The sequence below is a fragment of the Lutra lutra genome, chromosome 17, assembly GCF_902655055.1.
Source record: "Lutra lutra chromosome 17, mLutLut1.2, whole genome shotgun sequence".
Lineage (NCBI taxonomy): Eukaryota > Metazoa > Chordata > Mammalia > Carnivora > Mustelidae > Lutra > Lutra lutra.
This window is the reverse complement of record NC_062294.1, coordinates 33,049,934-33,077,088: the sequence shown is the minus strand read 5'-3', so window position 1 is coordinate 33,077,088 and position 27,155 is coordinate 33,049,934. Positions and strand designations below refer to the sequence as shown.

At 42.2% G+C, this 27,155-nt stretch overlaps 1 protein-coding gene across 3 annotated transcripts in view; it reads left to right on the top strand.

The window, feature by feature from the left end:
* Positions 1-21,217, top strand: part of HEATR3 (HEAT repeat containing 3) — a 39,973-nt gene extending 18,756 nt beyond the window's left edge. The window contains exons 11-16 of one of the 3 annotated variants that reach the window (XR_007123958.1): positions 822-958; positions 5,476-5,564; positions 14,144-14,287; positions 17,337-17,513; positions 20,393-20,629; positions 20,662-21,217. Coding sequence is in view for 2 of the 3 variants with exons in the window: in XM_047711719.1 (XP_047567675.1) it covers positions 822-958; positions 5,476-5,564; positions 14,144-14,287; positions 17,337-17,513; positions 20,393-20,515 (670 nt within the window). In the remaining variant the exon portion in view is untranslated. Of the gene's footprint in view, positions 1-821; positions 959-5,475; positions 5,565-14,143; positions 14,288-16,717; positions 16,827-17,336; positions 17,514-20,392 lie in introns of those variants that run through there. The other 2 variants (XM_047711719.1, XM_047711720.1) reach the window with 2 other exon arrangements.
* The last annotated feature ends 5,938 nt before the right edge of the window (positions 21,218-27,155 follow it).

The following is a 27,155-nucleotide window of genomic DNA, read 5'->3' as shown; positions in this document are numbered from 1 at the left end:
AAAGAAAGAAAGAAAGAAAAAAAGCTGAACTAGAACATTGAACAAGAAAGTAAGGCCCCCCAAAATATACACATTGCGATTCCGTTGTTTTTTTTTTTTTTTTTAAAGATTTTATTTATTTATTTGACAGAGAACGCAAGTAGGCAGAGAGGCAGGCAGAGAGAGAGAGAGAGAGAGAGAGAAGCAGGCTCTGCACTGAGCAGAGAGCCCGATGCGGGGCTCGATCCCAGGACCCTGGGATCATGGCCTGAGCTGAAGGCATAGGCTTTAACCCACTGAGCCACCCAGGCGCCCCACGATTCCGTTTTTACAAAGTTCAGTAACTGGCAACACTTGACTGTTCTGTTTTAGGATACATACCTAGGTGGTAAACCCCAAAAGGAGACCAAGAAAGTGCAGATAGTGCCGACCTTCATGGGTCAGAGAGGGAAGGGATAGATGCCCTGTGAGGGTGTGAGCCGGGTTTCTTATCTAGGGGCATGGTATTCGCTCTATAAACTGTTAAACTCTGTATGTGTGTTGAGCACTTTATGTTTGTCCTGTTTCACAATCCAGAATCGTTTTGCTGATGCCGCCATGTGTAGAAATTCTTCCAAAGCAAATTCCTTATGACTCATAAAGGGAGTTGTGCCTCGGCCCCGGGTGCTCAAGCAATTTGATGAGGCAGATAATCAGTTCACCTTAAGATTCTTTGTTAATAGTCACACACACTGCGTACGGGTATTCCCAGTCAGAGTCTGAAGCTTAGGTTACAAGGGAATACTGAATTCTGTTGGGTAACTACTGGAGGAACTGACCGCATTCTTTGCCTTCCTTTCCAGAATGAACACTATCCAGTGCAGAGCCCTCGTGTGTCTCCAGAGTCTTGTATCCCTCCTGGATGTGGACCACCTCGGGGGACCTGCAGCCTTGCAGACACTTGCACAACATCTGTCCCAGCTGCTTTTTTCTCAGCCAGGTAAATAATCAGGCCTCACCGTGAAAGACTATTTGGATCAAGCAGAGTTTTGAAGGGTGAGGAACGTGGACTTGGTATTGTGCCGTGCCTGTCCTCCAACCTGCAGAAAACTTTTCCAAGCACAAAGTTGTAGTTGCCAGTGGCGTTGAGTCCAAACAACATTTGTAAGCTGGTCTTTGGGTTATACTGTTATTTTTTATTAAAATTAGTTGCATCCAGTTATATCAGGCCGATAAGGCTGAATCACACATATAAATATTAGGCCCCATGAAGATATTTGGGTAATTCTCTAGTCTTTATTTTTCTTCTTCATCATCTTCTTCTTCTTCTTTTTTTTTTTTTAAGATTTTATTTACTTACTTGACAGAGAGAGACAGCGAGAGAGGGAACACAAGCATGGGGAGTGGGAGAGGGGGAAGCAGGCTTCCCGCTGAGCAGGGAACCTGATGCGGGCGTCAATCCCAGGACCCCAGGATCATGACCTGAGCCGAAGGCAGAGCCTTAACGACTGAGTCACCCAGCGGCCCTTTATTTTTTTTCTTAAACATAAAACCATTTGAGTTACATTTGATCAGGCAATCCGTGCTTGTGTTACAGAATTTACAGGTTACTAGAGGACATAAAGTGGAAAGCCTCTCTCCTTTTCCTCATACCATCCAGTTCCTCTCCCAGTGTCCATCGCGCTACCAATTTTCTTGGGTATTTTTCCATTCTTAATATAAAAAGTATGTGTGTGTTTCTTTGTTTGCTTTTTAAGATTTTATATAGTTGACAGAGAGAGACACAGAGAGAGAACACAGCAGGGGGAGTGGGAGAGGGAGAAGCAGGCTTCCCGCCGAGCAGGGAGGCCGACACAGGGCTCGATCCCAGGACCCTGGAATCATGACCTGAGCCAAAGGCAGACGTTTAATGACTGAGCCACCCAGGTGCCCCCCGCCTTTTTTTCTTAATTTTTTTTAAATTTTTAAGTAATTTCTATACCCAATGTGGGGCTCAGACTCAGTGATCCTGAGATCATGACCTGAGCCGAAGGCAGCGGCTTAACCCACTGAGCCACCCGGGCGCCCCACCATGTTTGAATATTAAATGTATGATGATCGTACAGCTCTACCTACCTTGCTTTACTTTTAATGCTAATGTATTTTAATGCTAATTAAATTCAGGTTCTGGTCCTTGCATTCAGTACATTAACATCTTTGTCTCCTTCATTAAAAGCTATGGATCTCCAAAACATCAAGAACATTTTAGCAATGTTGTGTTTTCAGGTTGGGTCAGTCTATCACTTGCTCCATTACATGAATTCTATAATCATTTAGGGTCCCCTGTTTTCCCACATTTGGGAAAGCGGAGAGCTTTCTTTTTCGTTATAATTAAAATGGTAATAGCACCCATTCTGGGATATGTTTCCTATTCTATATCAGAACATTGAAAACCAGTCTGAAAAAGTCACCTAAATAAAAATTTGCTGCTTAGTGGGGCGCCTGGGTGGCTCAGTGGGTTAAGCCGCTGCCTTCGGCTCAGGTCATGATCCCAGGTCCTGGGTTCGAGCCCCACATCGGGCTTTCTGCTCAGCAGGGAGCCTGCTTCCTCCTCTCTCTCTGCCTGCCTCTCTGCTTACTTGTGATTTCTCTCTGTCAAATAAATAAATAAAATCTTAAAAAAAAATTTGCTGCTTAGTTACTTGTGGCTTGACTATTTACGTACATCGAGTTGTGCTAGAGATGGTTAGATGCTGTACAAAGTTGTCGAGGGGAAAGACGTCCTCGGTCACCCCTTCTGTTTAACTTCTGTTGACATTTACTTAATTTCTTTAACAATACCACATGTGTTGACCCTCACTGAGAATTTGTCGGAAAGGTAGGGTAGTTTGAAGCTCCTTTCCCAAATTTGGATAAATGACCCGAAATGTGAATTTAATAAAAATCACCCGAATGTTTCCTTAATTTAGGGAGAGTATGAATTACACATAATGTAAAACAGTAATGTGGTTTACATTAGGGTTTTGAATCTAAGGTCATGGTTATTTTTCTAAGAATGCAAGACAGGAAAAATTGTTTCTGAATGTGTTCTAGCTCATATTGAATGATTTCCTCATGATACAGATTCGTCGTTTTATGTGCAGTCCATGAATTTCTAGGGCTACACTTCATAGCTGTGATCAGATATAAATATACCCTACTTTTAGAGCCATGGCAGCTTTTTGAATTTTAGTAGTAACAACTTCACAGCAAGTTTTGAGTGCCTTTTGGGTACTCGGCTTTATGAGCGAGGCATTGTTACCCCACCTTCCTGGTAAGGAAGCTGGGATTTCGGGAGGTTGAGGAACCCCTGCAGGGGCACTCACTTCTTTTGCACATGCTTTCTTTTTTTTTTTTTTTTTTAAGATTTTTATTTATTTATTTATTTGAGAGAGCACAAGAATGAGAGAGAGCATGAGTGGTGGGAGAGGGAGCAGCAGGCTCCCCACTGAGCATGGAGCCCAGCATGGGGCTCCATCCCAGGACCCTGGGATCATGACCTGAGCTGAATTCAGACACTTAACTAACTGAGCCACCCGGGTGCCCCTTAAAATTTTATTTATTTATTTGACAGAGAAGGAGAGAGCACAAGCAGGGGGAATGGCAGGAAGAGGGAGAGAAGGAAGCAGTCTCTCTGCTGAGTAGGGACCCCCATGTGCACTTGATCCCAGGACCCTGGGATCATAACCTGAGCTAAAGGCCAATGCTTAACTGACTGAGCCACCCAGGCACCCCCAGCCCATACTTATTGAACCCTCTATGCCACACACCATTCTAGATCCAAGGGATACAGGCATGAATGAGATAGGCAAGACCATGATGCTCATGGAGCTTACAATCTCAGATGAATAAAGATTTAAATGTAATTTCGTTGCGGAAGAAAAAAATAAAAGCAGAATTGGTTGACACGGTGGCTGGGTTCCAAGGGCCTATTAGATGGGTTCGTGTGGAAAGGGCTGTCTGAGGAGGTGACATTTGACCAGAGGCCAAAAGGAGGGTCACATAATGTCAGAGGTAGGATTCCATCCCAGGCCTGTCTGATCCTAAAGCTATCCTAGTGTTCGTTCTGTGAAATGTACAGGAATTTCCTAATTCAGTACATAATGTATATCTCTGATCGTGAGAGGCAAAAAAAATATTATAAGCTCTGATTCTGATTCAGATTTGTGTGGAAGCTGCCTCATTCTCATGCAGGCAGCCCCCAAAGGGGCATTGGAATCTTTATAGGGCTCCAGGCACCAGAGCGCAGAAAGCCACGGTATTTATCGCATCCCAAAACTTTGTGGCTTAAAACAGCAATAATCATGTGTTTCCTCATGGTTTCTATAGGTCAGGAATTTAGCGTACAGTGGAGATGGTTTGTCTCCACTCCACAATGTTTAGGCCAGGGGTTCTCAACTAGGGGCAGCTCCCTTCCCCACCCGTGTCCTCCCCACGCCAGGGGCCATTTGGCAATGTCTAGAGGCATTTTTTGTTGTTGTTACAACTTGGGGGTTGCTGCTGTTGTCTAGAGGACAGAGGTCAGGGATGTTGCTTAATATCCTAGGGTGTGTAGGAATTATCTGTGCGGAATATCCAGTGCTGGGGTTGAGAAGACTACCCTAGGGCTTCCGCTGGAGAACAAGGAGCCAGAATCGTCTGAAGTCTCGTTCATGTTGATGGTTGGTTCACGGGGGCTGTCAGTCAGAGCAAGATGACCTTGCCATGTGACCTAGGCTTCTTTACAGCATGGTGGCTGGGTTCCAAGAGCAAGAGTTGAGAGAGAGAATGGAGAGAGCAAACACAAGTGAGTCAGGTGCGGGTCATGTTGCCTTTCACGACCTGGCCTGTCACGTTCATGTGTCCTGTTGGTTGACATCACAAAGTCCCCCACCCTCACAAGGGGAGGGGAAATAGACCGTCGTGATTATTTTCAGACAGTATAATCTACCACAGCAAGTCCATCGCTTCCCCTTCCCATCACAGGAGTAAGAAAGAAAAGAGTAAAAATGATCAGGAATGGGAAGGGGAAGTTGGGTCGGTAAAAACCACAGAAGCCACTGAAACCACGGAGGTATAGTGGCCCAGCCTTGCGCAAGCAATAGTTCTTGGCTAGGCAGTAGGTTTGGGCTGCCTAGGAAGCACTCTGATTTGGGGGACCTCTCTGTGCGAGGTCTGCCCAGCACCGTGATGGCAATCTATGAAAAGCTGAATTGCGTCTATGAAAGCTAGCTTAGGTGTATCATGGGCTAAAGCCCAAAGTAAATGAAAATCCAGCACCTAGAAGGCAAGGACTGTCTATAGAATGCTCCCTTATTATGGTTATTTCAATTGTGGATGTCTTTCAAAGTCAAGTATACAGTTCACAGGGGGCTCTTAACTAGAAGTTTGGGTTTAACATCAAAAATGTTTTAATTATAATAGCATATATTAACATTTAACATGTGTTTTGATTCTATTTTTTTTTTTTTACAAAGTAACTTAGAGAAGACAAATTTATATTTCACTTTTGTGTTTTAGATTTTGCTGAGCACGTTGACTTTCTAGAAGCCATAAGTAGTGCCTTGAGGGCCCTTTTGCAAACAATGGCCTCCAAGAACATTTCTCAGGTAAGATTTTAAAAAAAATTTTATATGAAACCCACAAAGATTCTGTATTATGGAAGCAAACTTAATTACTTAACTGTTTTTTTTTAAAGATTTTTATTTATTTATTTGACAGAGAGAGATCACAAGTAGAGAGGCAGGCAGAGGGGGAGGGGGAAGCAGGCTTCCTGCTGAGCAGAGAGCCCGATGCAGGGCTCCATCCCAGGACTCTGAGACCATGACTTGAACCGAAGGCAGAGACTTAACCCACTGAGCCACCCTCGTGCCCCTTAATTTTTTTTTTTTAAGTATTCCTATTAGAAGAAGAGTATATGATCCTTATAAAAAGAAAGCAAAAATCCTTAAAATAGAAAGTGATGTATTTTGTTTCTTCCCACCACTGCTACCAACACACACACACACACACAGATTTTTTTACTGATGTAACTGTCACAAATATCTGTCACAAATATACCTGTCACAAATATCTTCTATGAATGTCATTTGTCTTCTTTAACATTTTACAGAAATTTTCATGCCTGCCTGCTGACCTTCCATAGTAATCCAGCGGCATCTCTGTGATAGCTGCTCTCCCACTTTTATTCTTCGCTTTTTTATTAAGGAAATTTTCAGACATCTCTAAAAGCAGAGAGAATAGTGTCATATGAGCTGCAGGGATCACAGAGTTGGCAGTGTCCTGGTGTTCTCGTTACTTTCCTCTCCCTTACACGTGTGGCTTTTTCTGGACTGCTTTAAAGCAAGTCATGTTCCTTCACCCATAAGTATTTTATTACGTGCTTCATTATGTGTCTGTGACAGAAAATGGACTTCTAAAAACCTCAAGCACAGTAGCATATCCCCAAATAAATGGCATTGCTTAATTATCAGTTGATATCAGCCTGAGTTCACTTTTTTCTGATTTCCACAAAAATGTCTTTTTCAATTGTTTTTGTTTAAATCAGAATCCAAACAAGATCCACTTACTGCTTTTGGTTGATACTTTGGTTTAAAAAAAAAATTTTTTTTAATGGCTTTAGTGAGGATTTATTTCACATACCAGCCATACAATTCACCCATTTAAAGTGCACAGTTCAGGGGTGCCTGGGTGGCTCATTTGTTAAGCATCTGCTTTTAGCTCAGGTCATGATCCCAGGGCCCTGGGATCGAGCCCCACATGGGGCTCCCTGCTCCGGGGGAAGCCTGCTTCTCCCTCTCCCTCTCCTACTCCTTTGCTTGTACTCTCTCTCTTGCTGTCTCACTCTCTCTCTGTCACATAAATAAACAAAATCTTAAAAAAATAAATAAAGTGCTCAGTTCAGGGGCAACTGGGTGGCTCAGTCGGTTAAGCTTCTGCCTTCGGCTCGGGTTCTGATTCTCAGTCCTGGGATCGAGCCCCGAGTCGGGTTCCCTGCTCAGTGGGGAGTCTGCTTCTTCCTCTGTCCCCCACCCTGCTTCTGTTCTCTCTTACTCACTCGCTTTCAAAAAAATTAAATCTTTAAAAAATAAGTAAGTTCACGATTCAGTGGTTTTAATATATTCACAGATTATTAAATCTCTTAGTTTAAAACATTTTTCCTACCAACTCCCCCTCCCTATATTATTTATTCATTGAAGAACTATCAAGAATAGTTGAACTTGTCAACTATTCATTGACAAACTATCATTTGTCCTATAGAATTTTTCCCATTACAAGATTTGGCTGGTTTCTCATGATGGTATTGTTGACATGTCTCTCTCTTGTTCATGTATCCTATAAACTGGGAACTAGATCTAGAGTCTTAATTAGATTCAGGATCAGATTTTTTGGGAAGAATAATTCATAGTGCTGTATGTATTTTCTACTTTTATATCACAAATTATATATTTTCATAAATTGGTGATGTTAAGATTAATCAGTGGATTCGGGGCACCTGGGTAGCCCAGTTGGCAAAGCGGCTGCCTTGGACTCAAGTCATCATCTTGGGGTCCTGGGATTGAGCCTGTCATCAGGCTCTGTGCTCAGCAGGGAGTCTGCTTCTCCCTCTCCTTCTGCCCCTCCCCTGACTCATTCGTTCTCTTCCTCTCTCTCTATTTAAAAAATTTTTTTTTTTTTTTTTAATCTGACAGACAGAGGTCACAGGTAGGCAGAGAGGCAGGCAGACAGAGAGGAAGGGAAGCAGGCCCCCTGCTGAGCAGGGAGCCCGATGTGGGGCTCAATCCCTAGGACCGAGATCTGAGCCGAAGGCGGAGGCTTTAACCCACTGAGCCACCAGGCGCCCTTCCCCTCTCTTTAATAAAGGATTAATCAGTGGATTCATTTAATGGTTGTAGCCAGCAGTGATTAATATTGTCTAGATCTATTATTTATCAGTGGTTGCAAAATGGAGACCTCTTAATTTTGTCATTTCTTTTACATTTATTAGCTGTTATTCTTCTTCTTCTTCTTTTTTTTTAAAGATTTTGTTTTTTTGATAGACAGGTAGGCAGAGAGGCAGACAGAGAGAGAGAGAGGAGGAAGCAGGCTCCCTGCTGAGCAGAAAGCCCGATTCAGGGCTCAATCCCAGGACCCTGGGATCACGACCCGAGCCAAAGGCAGAGGCTTTAACCACTGAGCTACCCAGGTGCCCCAGCTGTGATTCTTCTTCTTCTTCTTCTTCTTTTTTTTTTTTTATTTTTTATTTTTATTTATTTATTTATTTATTTATTTATTTTTAAGATTTTATTTATCCACTTGACAGAGAGAAATCACAAGTAGGCAGAGAGGCAGGCAGAGAGAGAGGAGGAAGCAAGCTCCCTGCTGAGCAGAAAGCCCGATGTGGGGCTCGAACCCAGGACCTGGGATCATGACCTGAGCCGAAGGCAGCGGCTTAACCCACTGAGCCATCCAGGCGCCCCCTTTTTTTTTTTTTAAAGATTTTATTTATTTATTTGAAAGAGAGAGAGAGAGAATGAGAGGGGAGAAGGTCAGAGGGAGAAGCAGACTCCCCACGGAGCTGGGAGCCTGATTCGGGACTGGATCCTGGGACTCTGGGATCGTGACCTGAGCCGAAGGCAGTTGCTTAACCAACTGAGCCACCCACGCAGCCCAGCTGTGATTCTTCTATAAGAACTTTCTGTCTCATCAGTTATTTGGTAACTTTGAAACAAAGCTCATACCAAAAAGATAGGATTTTTCCAAAATAATGAATTAGTGCCCTTAGCAGTCTCTAAAAGTGGTGAGTGAGGTTTTTTTTTTTTTTTTTTAAATATTATGAACTCATGGGACTTTTTTGTTTGTTTTGTTTTTAAGATTTATGTATTTATTAAGGATTTTATTTATTTGTCAGAGAAAGAGTGTCAGAGACAGCACAAGCAGGGGGAGAGGCAGGCAGAGAGAGAAGCAGGCTCCCTGCAGAGCAAGGAGCCTGATGTGGGACTGGATCCCAGGACCCTGGAATCACGACTCCAGACAAAGGCAGACACCCAACCCACTGAGCCACCTAAGTGTCCTATTTCTTTCTTTCTTTCTTTCTTTTTTTTTTTTTTAAGATTTTATTTATTTATTTGACAGAGAGAGATCACAAGTGGACAGAGAGGCAGGCAGAGAGAGAGAGAGAGAGAGAGAGAGGGAAGCAGGCTCCCTGCTGAGCAGAGAGCCCGATGCGGGACTCGATCCCAGGACCCTGAGATCATGACCTGAGCCGAAGGCAGTGGCTTAACCCACTGAGCCACCCAGGCGCCCCTCTTTCTTTCTTTCTTTCTTTCTTTCTTTCTTTCTTTCTTTCTTTCTTTCTTTCTCTCTCTCTCTCTCTCTCTTTCTTGGAGAGAGAGTAGCATGAGTAGAAGGGGCAGAGGGGGAGGGAGAGAGAGTCCTAAGCAGATTCCCTGCTGAACACAAAGCCCCACTTGGGGCTTGATCTCACAACCCCTCTGAGACTGTATAGTCAGATTGCTGTATTTTCAAGTTATTTGACAATATTCTCTTTCTGGCTTGTTGTAAAGTTAGCTTCAGTTGTTTTAGCTTTCTTTCTTTCTTTTTTTTTAGCTTTCCTATTTTTAAGAGACTTAATTTTTTTTTTAAAGATTTATTTATTTATTTGACAGATCACAAGTAGGCAGAGAGGTAGGCAGAGAGGGGTGGGGGGAGCAGGCTCCCTGCTGAGCAGAGAGCCCGATGTGGGACTTGATCCCAGGACCCTGAGATCATGACCTGAGCCGAAGGCAGAGGCTTTAACCCACTGAACCACCCAGGTGCCCCTAATTTTTAATTATATAAAATATTTACACAGTTTCAGAGTTAAAACTGAACCAAGATATATTCAGAGAAATATATGGTAGATGCATACAATGGAATATTATTCAGCTTTGAAAAAGGAAAGAAATTCTTTTTTTTTTTTTTTTAAAGATTGTATTTATTTATTTGACAGACAGAGATCACAAGTAGGCAGAGAGGCAGGCAGAGAGAGAGGAGGAAGCAGGCTCCCCGCTGAGCAGAGAGCCCGATGTGGGGCTCGATCCCAGGACCCTGGGATCATGACCTGAGCCGAAGGCAGAGGCTTTCACCCACTGAGCTACCCAGGTGCCCCAGGAAAGAAATTCTTATACATATTACAACATGGATGAACTTTGAAAACATGACATTAAGTGAAATAAACCAAACACAAAAAGACACATATTGTATGATTCCATATATTAGGGACCTAGAATAGTTAAATTCATTAGGACGGTATGTGGAACAGTGGCCACCAGGGATTGGGGGAAGGGAGGGAATGTAGGGACATACTGTTTAATGGGACGGTTTCAGTATGTAATGACGAAGCCCTGGATGTGGATGGTGGTGTTGGCTAGTGGTACAACAGTCTGAAGGTATTTACTGCCACTGAACTATGCACTAAAAAATGGTTAGGGGCACCTGGGTGGCTCAGTCATTTAGGCATCTGCCTTGCCTTCGGCTCAGGTCATGATCCCAGAGTCCTGGGCTCTCTGCTCACCTGGGAGTCAGCTGCTCCCGCTTCCTCTGCACATCCCGCCCCCCACTCGTGTTCGCTTTCTCTCTCTTTCTCTCTCAAATAAATAAATCTTTTTTTAAAAGGTTAAAGTGGCAAGTTTTATGTTATGTATGTTTTAAAACAATTCCACTTACTTATTTTTATTTAGTCTCGCTTCTGTCCCTTTGCCCCTGTACTTTTCAGGTTTTGATTTATCATTCCATCGTTCTTAATTGGGAAACATAAGCAAATACGCAGACACTGTTCTGTTAAGAGCCTTGCTGCTGCACCCTGCTTTGCCTTTTCTTCCTTCTCGATCACTGTGTACAGACACCTTCCTCGTTCTTTCCTCACAGTTCCACATTCTGTTACTCCATCGTGTTGGTGTCCCTACTCGTTCAGCCGGCCTGCTGTTGATGGGGGTTCTCGTTCCAGTCCGTTGTTATTACGACTAGAATGGCAGGGAAGAGCCTTTTTACAGATGTTATTTCGTGTTTTTGCCCTGGTGTCTTGGAGATGGATTCCGCGGAGAAGTGGGCTTGCTGAGTTGGAGGAGAGATGCATTGGTGATTTTGCTGATTATTGCTCTAGTCTCCTCCTCTGAGATTGAGGCGTTTTGGATTTCCTACAGCAGAGCTGGAGAATGCCTATTTTGCTGTAGCCTCAGAAACAGAGTAATGTTGTCAGAACGTTAGATTTTTTTTACCAGTTTGATAGTTGAGACATTATATAGCAATTTAAATTTGCATTTGTCTTACGGTAGGAGATTGGATGTCTCTTTATGTGCTTCAAGGGCCTTTGCATTTTTTTTCTGTAACCGCTCCTGTCTTTTGCCAGTTTTGCTATTGGGTCGGTGTCTTTTTCTTCTTGGAATATAAGGGCAAATACTAGGGCCTCGCCCCCAATCCACTGAAGCAGAAACTTTGAGGAGGGGCCCAGTGATCTATATTTTAACGGTTCTCTGGGTGATTGGCTTGCACACAAAGTTTGGGGACCAGTGTGCTAAACCATCCCTGCCCCTTTTCTAAAATCTTCCAATTTGGGGGCACCTGGGTGGCTCAGTGGGTTAAGCCGCTGCCTTTGGCTCAGGTCATGATCTCAGGGTCCTTGGATCGAGCCCCGCACTGGGCTCTCTGCTCGGCGGGGAGCCTGCTTCCCTCTCACTCTCTCTGCCTGCCTCTCTGCCTACTTGTGATCTCTCTCTGTCAAATAAATAAAATCTTTAAAAAATAAATAAATAAAGTAAAATCTTCCAGTTTTTTTTTTTTTAAGATTTTATTTATTTATTTGACAGAGAGAGATCACAAGTAGACAAAGAGGCAGGCAGAGAGGGAGAGAGGGAAGCAGGCTCCCTGCCGAGCAAAGAGCCCGATGCGGGACTCGATCCCAGGACCCTGAGATCATGACCTGAGCCGAAGGCAGCGGCTCAACCCACTGAGCCACCCAGGCGCCCAAAAATCTTCCAGTTTTGATTAACATGTCATTAGGCCATACCACCCACTTCTCTTGCTTACAGCCACCTACTATGCCCTGGGCCACCCTTTGTTCCTTGAAGATTCCTGCTATTGGGGTTTGTTACTCTTTGCTAGTCCTGTCATGATTCTGGGTGACTTCAAGATCCACATAGATGTCCCCCCATCACCTGGCTTCGAAGTTCTTGGACCTCCCTTTCTCCCGCGGTCTGGTCTTCCTTCCCTACCTTAGTCATTCCATGGCCACACCCTGGAGCCGTGTTTCCCAAACTTTATCTTGGTCCACAGTTTAATGAGAACGTCTCTGGTGCTTTACTGTTAAATACGGTATGTGCCGTTGGCATCTAGTAAACTTTTTCAGTTTTTTTCTTTATATATTTGAGAATTTTTTTCAAGAACATAACTTTTGACCCTCAATTTCTTTGACATGGGAATGGTAATAATGGAGAGAGGATTAGAAAACCCTATACTGTAGGGCCATGGGAATATAAAGTCTTTTTATTGATGTTCCATGATCTTCAGCAGTAGTTAACTGGACCAGCCTGATGCTTAAAGAGAATTCCTTCCAGCTCATGCTCAGTTAATGTCTGGGCATTCATGTATATTAAGACCATAAATCCTCAGGTTGACTGTACATTGGGCACGAGCATGGAATTCGAGGACTAGAAGGAGCCTGGCTCTCGTGCTTTGCAAGGAGAGGAAAACCAGGGACCAGAGTAGCTGAGTAACAGCACTGAGAGTGCAGTACAACTGTCCGGCTCCCTGTCCATTTCTCTGCCTTGTTGGCTTGTGCGCAAGGGGCAGCTTGCCTTTGTGACTCGGGCTGGTAGTGAAGCAGCACGCCTACGGCATTCCCAGCAGCCTTGTTCAGCTGGGAGGCATCCCAGGGTTGGCGAGATTGTTTCCATTAGATTATTTCCTAAGAAACTGGGGCATATTAGCTGTTACCTTTAGGTTTGGCAGAAGCACTGCAGATGATTCAGAAATGAGTTTGATTTAGAACTGTTCAGTAGTTTATATATAATAATATCTAACAGTTAGTTCTTGATGTGCATTATTTAATTCTTTTTTTTTTTAAAGATTTTATTTATTTATTTGAGAGAGAGACAGTGAGAGAGAGCATGAGCGAGAAGGTCAGAGGGAGAAGCAGACTCCCCATGGAGCTGGGAGCCCGATGCGGGATTCGATCCCGGAACTCCGGGATCATGACCTGAGCTGAAGGCAGTCGTCCAACCAACTGAGCCACCCAGGCGTCCCGCATTATTTAATTCTTAAAGCAACTCTGCAGGGTGACCACTGTCCCCGTGTCCCTGATGGGGAAATGGAGACCTTAGTTGGGGAGGGGAGAGAGAGGAGCCAGGATATGAACCCAGGATGTCTGATCCCAAGCCCTTAGTCACCACACTGTGCTGGTGCTCACAGGTGATGGTTTGGCAACACGACAACTTGAGTTCTCTGGTGATATCTGCATCCATGGGTGTGTTCAGATTAGCTTAAATGAAAATTATCACTACGAAGTAGAAGCACTGTATAATTTAATGGTTTCTACAATCTCTAATAATTTCCTGTAACAACGCACATCTCAGGGTTATTTCTCAACTTGTATGGCTTCAGCCAATTTTTATTAAAGCTACATATTCTATGTACACTTTCGAAACTTTTTTTTGGATCAATGTTTAAAAGAAATTAGGATCTCTTTAAATAGGTTTGTGTACATCTGACTGAAAGTTGTCTTTTTTTTTTTTTTTAAAGATCTTATTTATTTATTTGAGGGAGAGAGAGCACAAGCAGGGTAGGAGAGGAGGTAGAGGGAGAGGGAGAGGGAGAAGCAGATTCCCCGATGAGCAGGAAACCCGACATGGGCCTTAATCCCAGGGCCCCAGGATCATGACCTGAGCTGAAGGCAGATACTTGGCTAACTGAGCCACCCAGATGCCCCCCAAAAGTCTTCTTCAAGTAAAACTAATGGGAAACGAAGTCCCTCTTCTGGGCTTACAGCTGTGGAGGATTGAATAATGACAGTGACGTGAACAGGCCTCATATTCATTCAGAATTACCAGCTGTACTGGGCACTGATTAGATATGTAATAACTTCTCTGTTGTTGTCATTCCTGTCACTGTTGTTGCACATGCTGTGGCATTGGTTGAGTTTAACACTGTAAATATTCTCTTTCCTTTTCAACAGTGTATGACTCCCAATCAGTTGATGACACTATGCACAGCTGGCATTCACAGTGGTAACACCGGGGTTAGAGTAAACGTTGTTAGTATTTTAGGAATCACGGGCAGCGTCCTCGCCAAAGAAGATGGAACACTGGAAACTCTTAAGGTAAAATTATATGCTTCCAACATAAAGCATTAAATCGTTAGAAAGAGTAAACTGTTGGTGTGGGATTTTTAAAAACTTTTATGGACATCATGAGAAGAAATCCTATCGAGAAGTTGCTTACTAAGGTACATTATTAAAATATTCCCCTTGGTTTGATTTGCCTATATGAATTAGGTAGGCACTTGAAAAACTGAGTTGCATTTGGCCACTTTTAACTTTATTCCTGAGATACTTTTTCAGAAATAAATTTGTTTTTAGTGAAAGGCCCAGTTGAGAATTATCCCAGGTGCCTCTGCCTTTGCTGTTGCATAAAATGTATGCATATTATATTCTCGTACTAATGAAGGAACAACTCCCCAGTTGCCTTAGCATGCCAGACTAAAGCACATCTGAACAATACCGCACGGTCCACTCTACTATCACTGTGTAAGTTTTAAGTGGGAAGCGCATTAGGAACTCACTCAGCATATTTGCTTACAGCATTTTATCTCAGCACAGTTGCTGGGGAACTACACTGCTAGAGACACAGCATCCCTAGGAACTAAAAGGACTGTGGTAGTAAAATTGCCCCTCTTTGTGCTAATAATAATAGCTGAAATATTGATTATTAATTAATGGGTAATAAACTATTAGACTTCCTGAGAACTTTACAACAACGACTGGTTTTTGTTTTTGTTTTATTTTTAAGTAGGCTCCATGCCCAGTGTGGAGCCCGATGCAGGGCTTGAACTCAGCACTGAGGTCGAGAACAGAGTGGAGATCAAGAGCTGAATGCTTGGGGCAGCTGGGTGTCTTAGTCTGTTGAGCATCTGACTCTTGATTTTGGCTCAAGTCATGATCTCAGGGTGATGAGATCGAGCCCTGCGTTGGCTCAGCATAGAGTCTGCTTCTCTCTCCCTGTCTCCCTGTGCCCCTCCCCCTGCTCTTTCTTTCTCTCTCTCTCAAAAAAAAAAAAAAAAAAAAGAACTGGATGCTTAACTAGACTGGGCCACCCAGGGACCCCAGTGACTGATATTTTTTAGAACCTATTTTTTTTTTTTTTTTAATTTGACAGAGAGATCACAAGCAGGCAGAGAGGCAGGCAGAGAGAGAGGAGGAAGCAGGCTCCCCAGGAGAGCAGAGAGCCTGATGTGGGGCTCGATCCCAGGACTCCGAGATCATGACCTGAGCTGAAGGCAGCGGCTTAACCCACTGAGCCACCCAGGCGCCCCTAGAACCTATTTTTAAAAGATGATACATGCATGTAACAAAACATTCAGAAAAGTAGAAAAGAATATATAATGAAAGACCCCTCTCCATTACTAACTTTCCAGCCCCCCCAGTTTGACTCTAGAGAGACAGCCACGGTTACTCCATTCTTCTGTTTATTCTAGGAAATTTTGATATATAGACACATTAGTGAGAGAGAACGTAGCCATGTGGCTGTGTATGTGTACGCAGATACAGATGAGCATGTGCGTGTTTCATCACTTCCTGTCCCCTACGACTATAATTTCCAAGATCCACTTAGGAGGAGCAGCAAGTTTTTCTCAGGCATAACATGTGATTTAAAAAAAAATTTTTTTTTTAAAGATTTTATTTATTTATTTGAGAGAGAGCACCGGTGGAGGGTGCGGTGAGGGGAAGAGCGGGGCAAGGGCACGCAGCAGAGGGAGAGAGAGAAGCAGACTCCCCACTAAGCAGGGAGTCTGACATGGGGCCTCATCCCAGGACCCTGAGCTCAAGACCTGAGCTGAAGGCAGGCACTTAACCAACTGAGCCACCCAGGCGCCCGTTCACTGTTTAATGTCTTCAGCATGGTCCATCCTCGCGTGTTTCCAGTTGTTCCACAAACATCTATTTATAGATAGTTTGTTTAAATGAGGATCTAAGTCAAGTCTACATGTTATGTTTGGCTTTGGATCATCTAAGCTTCTCTCAATCTAGAAACGTCTCTCCCTGCCATTACCCTGGCACTACCTCTCATCACCTGCTTTTTGTTTTTCTTTCTTTCTTTCTTAAGTAAGCTCTGTGCGCAACATGGGGCTTGAACTCATGACCCTGAGATCAGGAGTCACATGCTCTGTTGACTGAGCCAGCCGGGCACCTCTACTACCACCTGTTTATTCCTCAAATCCTGGGGTCAGTTGTCTCACAGCCTCCAACCTTCTGGATTTGTCTGATTGCTTCCATGTGGTGTTAAGCTTGTTCCTTTATCCTCTGTATTTTCTGCAGACTACAAGTTAGATCTAAACCTGGATCCCATTCAGATTTATGTTGATCTTTTTAATAAGACTACTTCATAGGTGATTGTATGTGCTTCATACTTTATTATAGGTTATTAACTAAATACTATCCTAGAGGTTATCTCGAGTACTTAAATTCAGATAAGACTGAGGTCCAGAGCGGGTAATGGACTTTCTAAGGGTCAGTCTGTTATTTATGTCACAGCTGGAGTTTGGACTCGCTGTTCTTAGCATTTCCACTCTCCCACCGATAATACCAGATGTGCACATCACCCTTGAGACATAAAGGGTGAAGCAGAACAGCCAAAAACAAAGTAAGTTCACTCTCGAACAGTTCCTCACAGATTGGGAATGCCCTGTTCATCAGCTAGCTAATCCTCAAAGGATGGATGGGTGTTAAAGATCATCACAGGAGTCAGAAAGAGATGAAGTTTCATTTTTTTAGTTGTCCTAGAGTGTTTTTCATATAATTTTACTTTTTCATATAGTTTTAAAAGCATGTTTTTTGTTGCAGATATATATCTGTATTTTTGACACCAGGGGGAAAGCCTTTTTGGGGGAGATAGAGGGGAAATTTTTATTGATTTAATTTAGGAATAGAAACTCTAATATACTTAAGTTATCTTGTTGATAATATACTTGGTGTATTTATAAATATAGGTGAAGTCTTTAATCTTTAGTTCTTTCCAAGTTTTACTTTGTCTCTGGCATTCCTAAATTTTAAAATACCATACGTGAATTGTTACCACATTTAAAGTTAGTACTTATTTTGGAAACCGATGTTAGAATATTGGACAATCAACAGTGTGCCTTGTTGTCTCCAGACCATTGGGTGCTTTCTGCTTGAGGTTGCCACCAAAGATCCCTCCCTCGTGGTGGCAGGAGAAGCCTTGGATGCTCTCTTCGATGTTTTCGCAGATGGTAAAGAAGCCGAAAGGGCCTCAGTTCAGATTAAATTGTTATCTGCTCTGAAAGAATTCCAGCCAGTCTTCAAAATGAAGGTATGGAGCCGTTTTGTGTTGAAATGCTTAGGTCTCAGCCTGCCTCCGAGAATGGGTGTCTGTAGTTCCCTCCTCGCACTCTCTGTGATTTGTAGAACGCTGCCTCCCTGGAACTGGAGGATGCTTGTTGCCTGAGTCAGAGCTCAGGCCTTGCTGTTGAATCACTGTGACTTGGGCCAGAATGGTGTGGGCACGGTTCCCTTTCTAGAGGAGTTCAGTAATGCTCACAGTGCTCCTGGAGAAGCACTACAGTCTTTAGCCTACAAAGCACTTTCATAGGTGTTGTAAATTTATTTTATGTCATTACAGGTAATATATTCCAGCTTGATTCCAATGTTATGACTATTTCCTTTTGGTGCTCTGAAAAAAAAGGGCAAACTCCAGGCTGGTCTCTGTCGGAGAATGTAGCTACCTTCATTTACCCTTTTATTTATTTTTTTGTTTCACTAGAAGCATCAAAGCTAACTTTGAGTCAAAGAGTAATTTTCAGAAACTTGGTGACCAGGGAAAGGCAACCAGGAATTTTAAAAACAGCCTTGAATCCTATGTCCACAAGTTGAAGTTTACCATTCTCCAGTGATCTAAACCTCCCTTTCCAGGGGCACCTGGCTGGCTCAGTCAGTGGAGGATGTGACTCTTGATCTCAGGGTCATGAGTTTAAGTCCCACCTTAGGCACAGAGTTTACTTAAAAAACAAACAAAATTTCCATTTCTAAACAATGTCATTTTGAGAAATAAAAATATTCATATTTTTTGCTTTTAGATTTCAGATTAAATATTTGCTTTTAAATCTTTGTCAAGAAAATAGAGGTTTGGATGAAAAATTAGCTTACTTCTGTTGTTTTCCAGTATGTATTTCTTTTATTTTTATTTTTTTATTTTAGAGAGAGGGAGAGAGAGCAGGGGGATGAGCAGAGGGAGAGGGACAAGCAGACTCTGCCAGTGTGGAGCCAGATGTGGGACTCGATCTCACAACCCTAAGATCATGACCTGAGCTGAAACCAAGAGTCGGAAGTTTAGCTGACTGAGCCACCTAGCCGCCCCCAATTTCAGGCTTCTGATGCAGAATTGATTTCTCAAGGAGAGAACTCTGTGATGTTTTTTAGGAGAATATGATTGTATGTCTTATAATTTAGATTTTCTGAAGTTTTTTTTTTTGAGGAATAGGAAATAGTTTTCTTTAGAAAAGTAGCAGCACGCACCATGTACATTCTGTGTCATAGTTACATCTAAGTCAGTGTTGGTTTAAGGACATCAGAATTGGTTTGTTTTTAATGTTTTCATGTTTTGGCATGTTCTATTTAAAAATGTGATCATAGTGACTGACATTTATTGAGCTAAGATTCACCAGTGGGTAACTTAAGTCTGGCGGAAACAATTGAATTGTTTATTCTTAATTACCCTTTGTTCAAGCCTGTAGGATTTTTTGTTTGGGTTTTTGTTTTGTTTTGTTTTGTTTTTTTGCTATTTTTAAAAATTGAGATACAGTTCACATATAACATTGTATTAGTTTTAGGTGTACAGTGTAGAGATTTGATGCATGTACATACTGGGAAATAACTACTATAATAAATTTAGTTAAATCAAACATCATCACACATAGTTGGAAAATTTTTTTCTTGTGATGAGAACTTTTAAGCTCTACTCTTACAGTAATTTCCAAATATACAATCAGAGTCACCATGCTGAGCGTTCTATCCCCATGACTTATTTAGTTTATAACTGGAAGTTTGTGTCTTTTGACCTTCTGTTCACCCATACTTGTCTGTTCTTTAAGCAGTGAGGTTTTATTCCCTTTATTTTCTGCCTCATCGGTAACCAAATTGAGTGATGTTTCTCCACATAAAGACAAAATGTGCCTTAGTATTTTCCCCCTTCGTTATCCAGAAGGTAGCCCAACATCTTCACAAACCTGCACTTTGTGTTTTCTCTTAACACGGTGTCCTAGAGATATTTCCATACCAGTACGTGGTGGGTATCCACAGTGTTCTTAAAGGGCACAAGCAGACCCTTGAAACATCTGAAAAAGGAGTCTGCATGGTGAGGAGAAAATACCCCCTATTTCCCTGCAGCTGTAAGGAAAGCAGATGTAGTTGAGAATTCAGACTGCAGAAGCCAATGCTCGGAGAGGAGTTATGTAAACTATGAACCAGCAAAACAACCCCTAACCATTGGGAGGGCTGTTCTGATTGAGATTCCTACTTGCTATGCAGTGCTATGGTAATGATGTTTAATTAAGTGTTTTTCTTTTCTCAGAGGTATAAAGCCCTAATGAAATTTCTTTGTTAGCCAGAAGAGCAGCTCGTAGTTTTTCATACGAAGTGCTTCTGTGAACGAAGCCACAGTTGCATTGAAGACTGTCGGGTATATGTTTGACCTCAAGTAGCATTGCAGTATGATACAATGCACTTTACCGAAGAATTTCCCTAAAGGGCTGGCTCTCAGAGTTGTCCCGTGAGCAGACTCACTGGTAACGTGTTACAAATGCAGATGTCCAGGCCCAACCCCAGACCTACTGAAAATCAGAAACGGCAGGTGGGCCCACCAACCTGCTTTTTAAACAAGCCTTCCAGGTGATTCTGTTGCACACTAAAATTTGAGGTCCGCTCTCCAGAGGTGAAGTCTGGTTCACATCCCATAAAACTTACTCTTTTAAAGTCTGCAATTCAGCTGTTCTTGTAACTATCATTTTTTTAAAAGTGCATAATCTTAATTTCTCCTTCGGGCTCACACACCATATTCTTTTGCCTTGGAAAGCGAAAATCTTTCACCAAATTCTGGCGGCTCTTTGTTCTGAAAAGAACACGCCCCACGTCACGTGCTTTCTTATCTGAAGGAATTCGGAACGCATACCGAATCACATATGATTTTTTTGGCAGATACGAAAAGAAGGGAGAGGTAAATACAGTCCAGACCAGCTGTGTGTTCTCGACAATGTGAAGATGAATTTGAGAAGGTTTGTCGCTTATCAAGAAACTGTTGAGAAAAGACTGACTACTTGAACCACTGAAAGAGAGACCAGTTCTCACCCCAAGCGTTCAGTGCTAAAGAGTACTAACGTATTTCCTTGGAGTGTATGTGTTTCTAAAAATCATTTCTCAATGCCCATATCCTGTCCATTAATTTGAAGTTTATAAGAACTTCAAAACCAGTCAGAAGCTCTTTTAAGCCTTGGGATCTCTGTGGCATTTTTTAGTATTCTCTAAATTATGTTTCCAGCACGTTTTAATCACTGGAAACCCAAGGAGTGGAAGAGTAGAAACAGGAATCTCAGATGGTTCTTCATGAGCTGCAAAGAACCTTCCAGACGATCATGTTTTCCTGGAATTTTGCAGGAAAGGAAAATCCAGAGCATTGCTTGGACGCTCTTTTAAGCAAGTGTCATTTTATAGATGCCGCCAAAGCGAGCAAGCATCGTTTTGTATTAGCTAAGTCTCTATAAACTGAAATACGAAGACAAACTTCATAAAAGTTTTTTGGTTATGAAGTATGCCAATTGTGTTTCCCTTTTGTGCAGAAGTGAATGAGCTGAATTTGTATTCCACTCTTCAGTAGAATATACTAAGGAATTAATGAGGTCATTGTCAGCCTCTTTACAAACGGAGCTGATCACTTACTGCTTTGTAACATCACTCCGTGTTTAAGTGGATACAGAATCGGAATCAGGAGGAAATATTTTTAAATAAATAACTTTTTAATTGAAAGCTTTGTGTCTTACACGGTCTTTTTAAAAATACCAGATAGCCCTGGTCCTAGGTTTTTTGCTTGGTAATGGGTATCGCTTCGACTATATGTGAAATATTTAAAACAAGACTTACAGCAGGAATCTCCAGCATTACTCTCAATGTCCTTGTGTTAATATGTGACAGCTAGAGCGAGGGGTCGGGGAGTTTCAGCAGACCTCATCCTCTGAGAGGCAGGAGGAGTTGGGGGGACCTGGACCAGCTCCATTGTCCGTGCATTTGCCTGATAAGAAGAGGTGTCGATGAAGGTTTGAAAATCCTCCCACAGCTGATCTCAGTTGTCCTGTTAAAAGGCCTAGTACCCAGGGGACTTTCCTTTCTCATCTAGTTCAATCCATCACCTCACACAGTTCAATGTTTTTTTTCTTGTGATGAGAACTTTCAAGATTCACTCTCTTAGTAACTTTCAGACGTACAATACGATATTGTTGACGTCACCATGTGTTTATCACAGCCATTACTTCTTACAACTGAAAGTTCGTGTCTTTTGTCTCCCTTTCCCCATATTGTCATCTCCCTCCACCTGCCCCACACATACCTCAGGCAACCACCAATGTGTTCTTTGGATCTAGGAGCTTGGTTTCTTCTGTTGATTCCCCATATATGTGAGACCATACACAATTTGATTTTCTCTAACTTATTTCATTAGCATAATATCCTCAAGGTCCATACATAGTGTCGTAAATTATTTGCAGGATTTCCTTCTCTTTGTGGCTGAATAGTACTTCATTGTGTGTGTGTGCACGCACGTGTGTGTGTGTGTATGTGTGTACAGACACTATGTATTCTTTATTCATCATCCACTGATGGGAACTTGGGTTGTTTCTCTGTCTTGGTTGTCATAAATGCTGTGACGAACATGAAGGGTACAGATATATTTTTGAGGTAGAGTTTTAGTTTCCTTTGGGTATATAAGCAAAAATAGAATTGCTGGGTCATGTGGTAGTTCTATTTTTAATTTTTGAGGAATGTCCGTACAGTTTTCACCAGTGGCTGCACCAACTTACATTCCCACTAACAGTGCTTAAGAGTTTTCTCCACATCCTTGCATGTTACCTCTTGTCTTTTGGATAGTAGTGATTTTCACTGGGTGTGAAGTGGTATCTCATTGTGGTTTTGAGAGAAGGATTCTTCCAATGAAGAAAAGTTACAGAGTTCTCCCTACTTCAGATTTTTAGAGAATATAATTGTTTTCAAGGAGAATAGAATTTCCAGTTTAGCACAGGCTAGTAGGCTATTTTTCTTTTTTTTAAAGATTTTATTTATTCATATGACAGAGACATAGCCAGAGAAGGAACACAAGCAGGAGGAGTGGGAGAGGGAGAAGCAGGTTTCCCACTGAGCAGGGAGCCCAGTGCGGGGCTCGATCCCAGGACCCTGGGATCATGACCTGAGCCTAAGGCAGATGCTTAACGACTGAGCCACCCAGGTGCCCAGGCTAGTAGGCTCTTGATAAATATTTGTTGAATGAATAAATGCTAGTGAGTTTCTGTTTTATTAAGCAACCTCTAAAACAGTTGTTGAATTCAGAATCATCCTATTGAATAGTGAAGATGAATTCTTACATTGAAAGTGTGCCATCAGGGGCACTGGGTGGCTCAGTGGGTTAAAGCCTCTGCCTCCGGCTCAGGTCATGATCCCAGGGTCCTGGGATCCAGCCCCACATCGGGCTCTCTGCTCAGCAGGGAGCCTGCCTCTCTCTCTCTCTCTCTCTCTCTGCCTGCCTCTGCCTACTTGTGATCTCTGTCAAATAAATAAATAAATAAATAAAATCTTAAAATTATTAAAAAGAAAAAGAAAAAGAAAGTGTGCCATCCAGGGGTGCCTGGGTGGCTCGTTTGGTTAAGTGTCCCATTCTTGATTTCAGCTCAGGTTGTGATCTCAAGAGTTGTGGGGTCAGGCCTTGCGCCAGCATCTGTGCTGGGCGTGGAGGCTCCCACAGATTCTCTTTCTCCTGCTCCTTTTGCCCCTCCCCCTGCCTCCCTTAAAAAAAAGAAGAAAATATGCCATCTAGAAATCCAGAAATTTTAGACTATGAGCCATGGATAGTTTGGCTTATATTGCTACATTTAATTTTGCTGTTCAAACAACAGGGAAAGATAGGAAAAGGTTAAATATACTTTATGGCTTTGTTTACATAATAGCTTAGTAGATCATGTGAATATTATTCATGGCATGGTATAATAGAAACTTTTTTTCCTGTATGACTGTAGGAAAAAATGTACTTTAAAATGTATTTATTTATAAATCATCAGAATACTCCAGTAGGAATATGCACTATTTTAAGTGTTGAAGTATGAACTCATGTGAGATCCTTTGTTTTAGGAGGTATTTTTAAGTATTCAACCAACCATGGCATATTTGCCCCCAAAAATAAAAATCACTGCTTTACTTCTCATTTAAAAAAAATGTTTTGAGGGGCGCCTGGGTGGCTCAGTGGGTTAAGCCTCTGCCTTCGGCTCAGGTCATGATCTCAGGGTCTTGGGATCGAGTCCCGCATCGGGCTCTCTGCTTGGCAGGGAGCCTGCTTCCTCCTCTCTTTCTCTCTGCCTGCCTCTCTGCCTGTTTGGTCTCTCTCTGTCAAATAAATAAATAAAATCTTAAAAAAAAAAAAATTGGGGGGGAGGGCTCTTTAAGATGGAAACTCATTTTAAAATAGAGTTGATTTTGAAATATCAGTCATTTGATTATATTTCTTTATTTGCAATTTTATCTTTTGCTTTTATTTAGCCTTTCAAAGAAATACCTTTTGAGTTGTCAAGATAGGGAAGAGCCCTTATCTCTTCAGCAGTCCTGTTTACCTACTTCTGTTGTAGGCTGGCTTCCTGCCTTTTTGAAATTGCATGGACCAATATCTGATTGTGTTTAACGAATATATAGGACATGAGCTGTTTCAGAACTCATTTCACAATATCCAGAAATTCTTTCTTTTCAGCAACAATAGTAAAATTGCTCTATAGTATTTTAAACATCCACTTTTGGCAGAAGACTCCCTTTCTCTGCCACTTTATTTTTATAAATTATGGATTTCTTGTACCCATCTAATCCATACATTCTGTCCCCTTCAGAAGAACGTCTATCATCGTCTCTTATTTTTGTTCTGATTTCAGTTTTCTAAGTAGACCATGATACCAACAGATTGTCTGTTACCAAAGAAATGCTTGGTTTCTTGGATGCTTCTGCCAGAGGACTTAGAACATTGTGGAACCAACACATGTCAAGGGTTAGTTGACATATTCATGGTGGCATTGAGAGGCCTGTGGCCAAAGGGTGTTTTCTGGGGCAGCTTTGCAGAGCTTTCCTATGGCTGCACTGGGTCCCAGGTGCCCTCTGTCTGCATTTCTGTCCACTTGCAGAACCTGATTGTCCTCCCGTCACCCATTTTGTGACCTTCTCTAGAATTTTATAATAAACTTCATTTTTTGGTAGCCATGATGAATTTTTGCTGTTTATCGCTTAAAAAATCCCCGATTAATGCTATTGTCTTTGTAGAAGTTTTTCTGGACATTTCCATCTATACATATGTGAATATACTGTTTCTATAATGGGAACATCATGTTCTGTAACTTGGATTTTTTTCTTTAACAGTAATTTCTGGATGTATTGTCAGAATTATAGTTCAGTCTAATGGTAGATGTTTCTTTTTTTTTTCTTTTTTCTTTTTAAAGATTTTATTTATTTATTTGAGAGAGATACAGTGAGAGAGAGCATGAGCGAGGAGAAGGTCAGAGAGAGAAGCAGACTCCCCGTGGAGCTGGGAGCCCGATGCGGGACTCTATCCCGGGACTCCAGGATCATGACCTGAGCCGAAGGCAGTCGTCCAACCAACTGAGCCACTCAGGCGTCCCGGTAGATGTTTCTTCTCAGAAAATGAAAACATGCTTAATTTCTACTAGGTACTCTATTAGATCTTAGTTTGATAGGTTCGGGTAAAGTTTGCTTTTCTCAGCTTGGTGCCTTTTTTTTTTTTTTTTTTTTTTTTTTTGAGATTTATTATTTTAGAGCAAGAGAGAGTGCTCGAGTCGGGGGAGGGACAAAGGGAAAGGGGGAAAGAGAGAATCTCCAGTAGACTCCCTGCTGAGTGTGGAGCCTGATGTGAGGCTCGATCTCACAACACTGAGTTGACCTGAGCCTGAAACCAAGAGTCGGATGCTTAACTGGCTAAGCCACCCAGGCGCCCCATGACAGCATTTTTATATATTTTTTAAAAGATTTTATTTATTTATTTGGCAGAGAGAGAGATTACAAGTAGGCAGAGAGGCAGGCAGACAGAGGTGGGGGGGAAGCAGGCTCCCTGCTGAGCAGAGAGCCGGAAGTGGGTCTCAATTCCAGGACCCTGAGATCATGACAGGAGCCGAAGGCAGAGGCTTAACGCACTGAGCCACCCAGGCACCCCATGACAGCATTTTTCTTTTGAGTCTTCCAATGGTTTGGAGAATAGAATATTCTCATTTGTTGAACCTAATCCCAAACTTGTATAAAAAATAGACCCATGGAAACTATAGGATGAAAACCAAAGATTTTTAAAAATCTAATACTGATTTTACAGTAGTCATTTTTACCCTTTTTCAGGTCATTAATTTTACTGAGAATCATAGACTCTTCCACTAAATGCACCATATTCGTTATCTTTTGTGTAACAAATTACCCTAAAATTGGTAGTTTAAAATAACAGAATTTATTTTCTCTCCATTTTTTGGGTGAGAAGTTGAAGAGCAGCTTAGCTGGGTGGTTCTTCCTTAGGATCTCACAAGGTCACAGTAAAGATATTGGCCACAATTGCAGTCAACTGAAGTCTTGACCAGGGCTGGAAGGTTTCTTCCAAGGTGGCTTGCTCACATGGCTGTTGGCAGGAGGCCTTGGTTCCTCAGTGTGCGTGTCATCATGACATAGCACCTGGCTGCCCCCAGAGTCAGCATCCGAGAGAGAAGAGAAAGCTAGTTTCAGAGGTGACGCACCATCACTTCTGCTGAATTTTATTTGTTGTAAGTCACTGAGTCCAGTTCATACTGACGGAGGGAAATTAAGTTCCACTTCTTGAAGGGAGAAGTATCAAATAATTGGTATATATGTACATAAATATGTATATAATTATTTTTAAGATTTTCTTTTTTTTTTTCTTTTCAAAATTTTATTTATTTGCGAGAGAGTAAGCATGAGGGAGAGGCAAAGGGAGAAGCAGACGCCCTGCTGAGGAGGGAACCCAAACCAGGGCTCGATCCCAGGACCCTGAGATTATGACCTGAGCCGAAGGCAGACGTTTAACTGACTGGGCTACCCAGGTGCCCCAAGATTTTATATTTAAGTAATCTCTACACCTGATGTGGGGCTCGAACTTAGAACTCCAAGATCACGAGTCGCATACTCAGGGCGGCTGGGTGGTTGAGTCGGTTAAGCGTCTGTCTTTAGCTTAGGTCATGATCCCGGGGTTCTGGGATTGAGCCCCATGTTGGGCTCCCTGCTCAGTGGGGAGTCTGCTTCTCCTTCTGCCCCTCACCCTGCCAGTGCTCTGTCTCTCAAATAAATAAAATACTTAAAGAAAAAAGAGTTGCATGCTCTACAGGCCAAGCCAACCAGGCACCCTGGTAGATGTTTTGAAACCACTACATGTGTACCTGCATCGGAGTTCAGAATGTTTATGGATTTTTTTTATTCATGCATGGACATCAGGTTGAGAATTGCAATTTTGTATTGCACTGGTTACTCTTCAAGATTTGAGTCCGAAAGTATTCTGAGGAATTCTAGATGCAGCTGTTCCTTAACAAATGTCTTTATGCACTCAACATTTATTTATTATACAAATATTGCCCACATGTTATTTTCTCTTCACAATGGAGTGAAAGTAGCCTTTTTGAAACATGAACTTACTCAAGTTTCTTCCTTGCTTTTATGCTCAGTC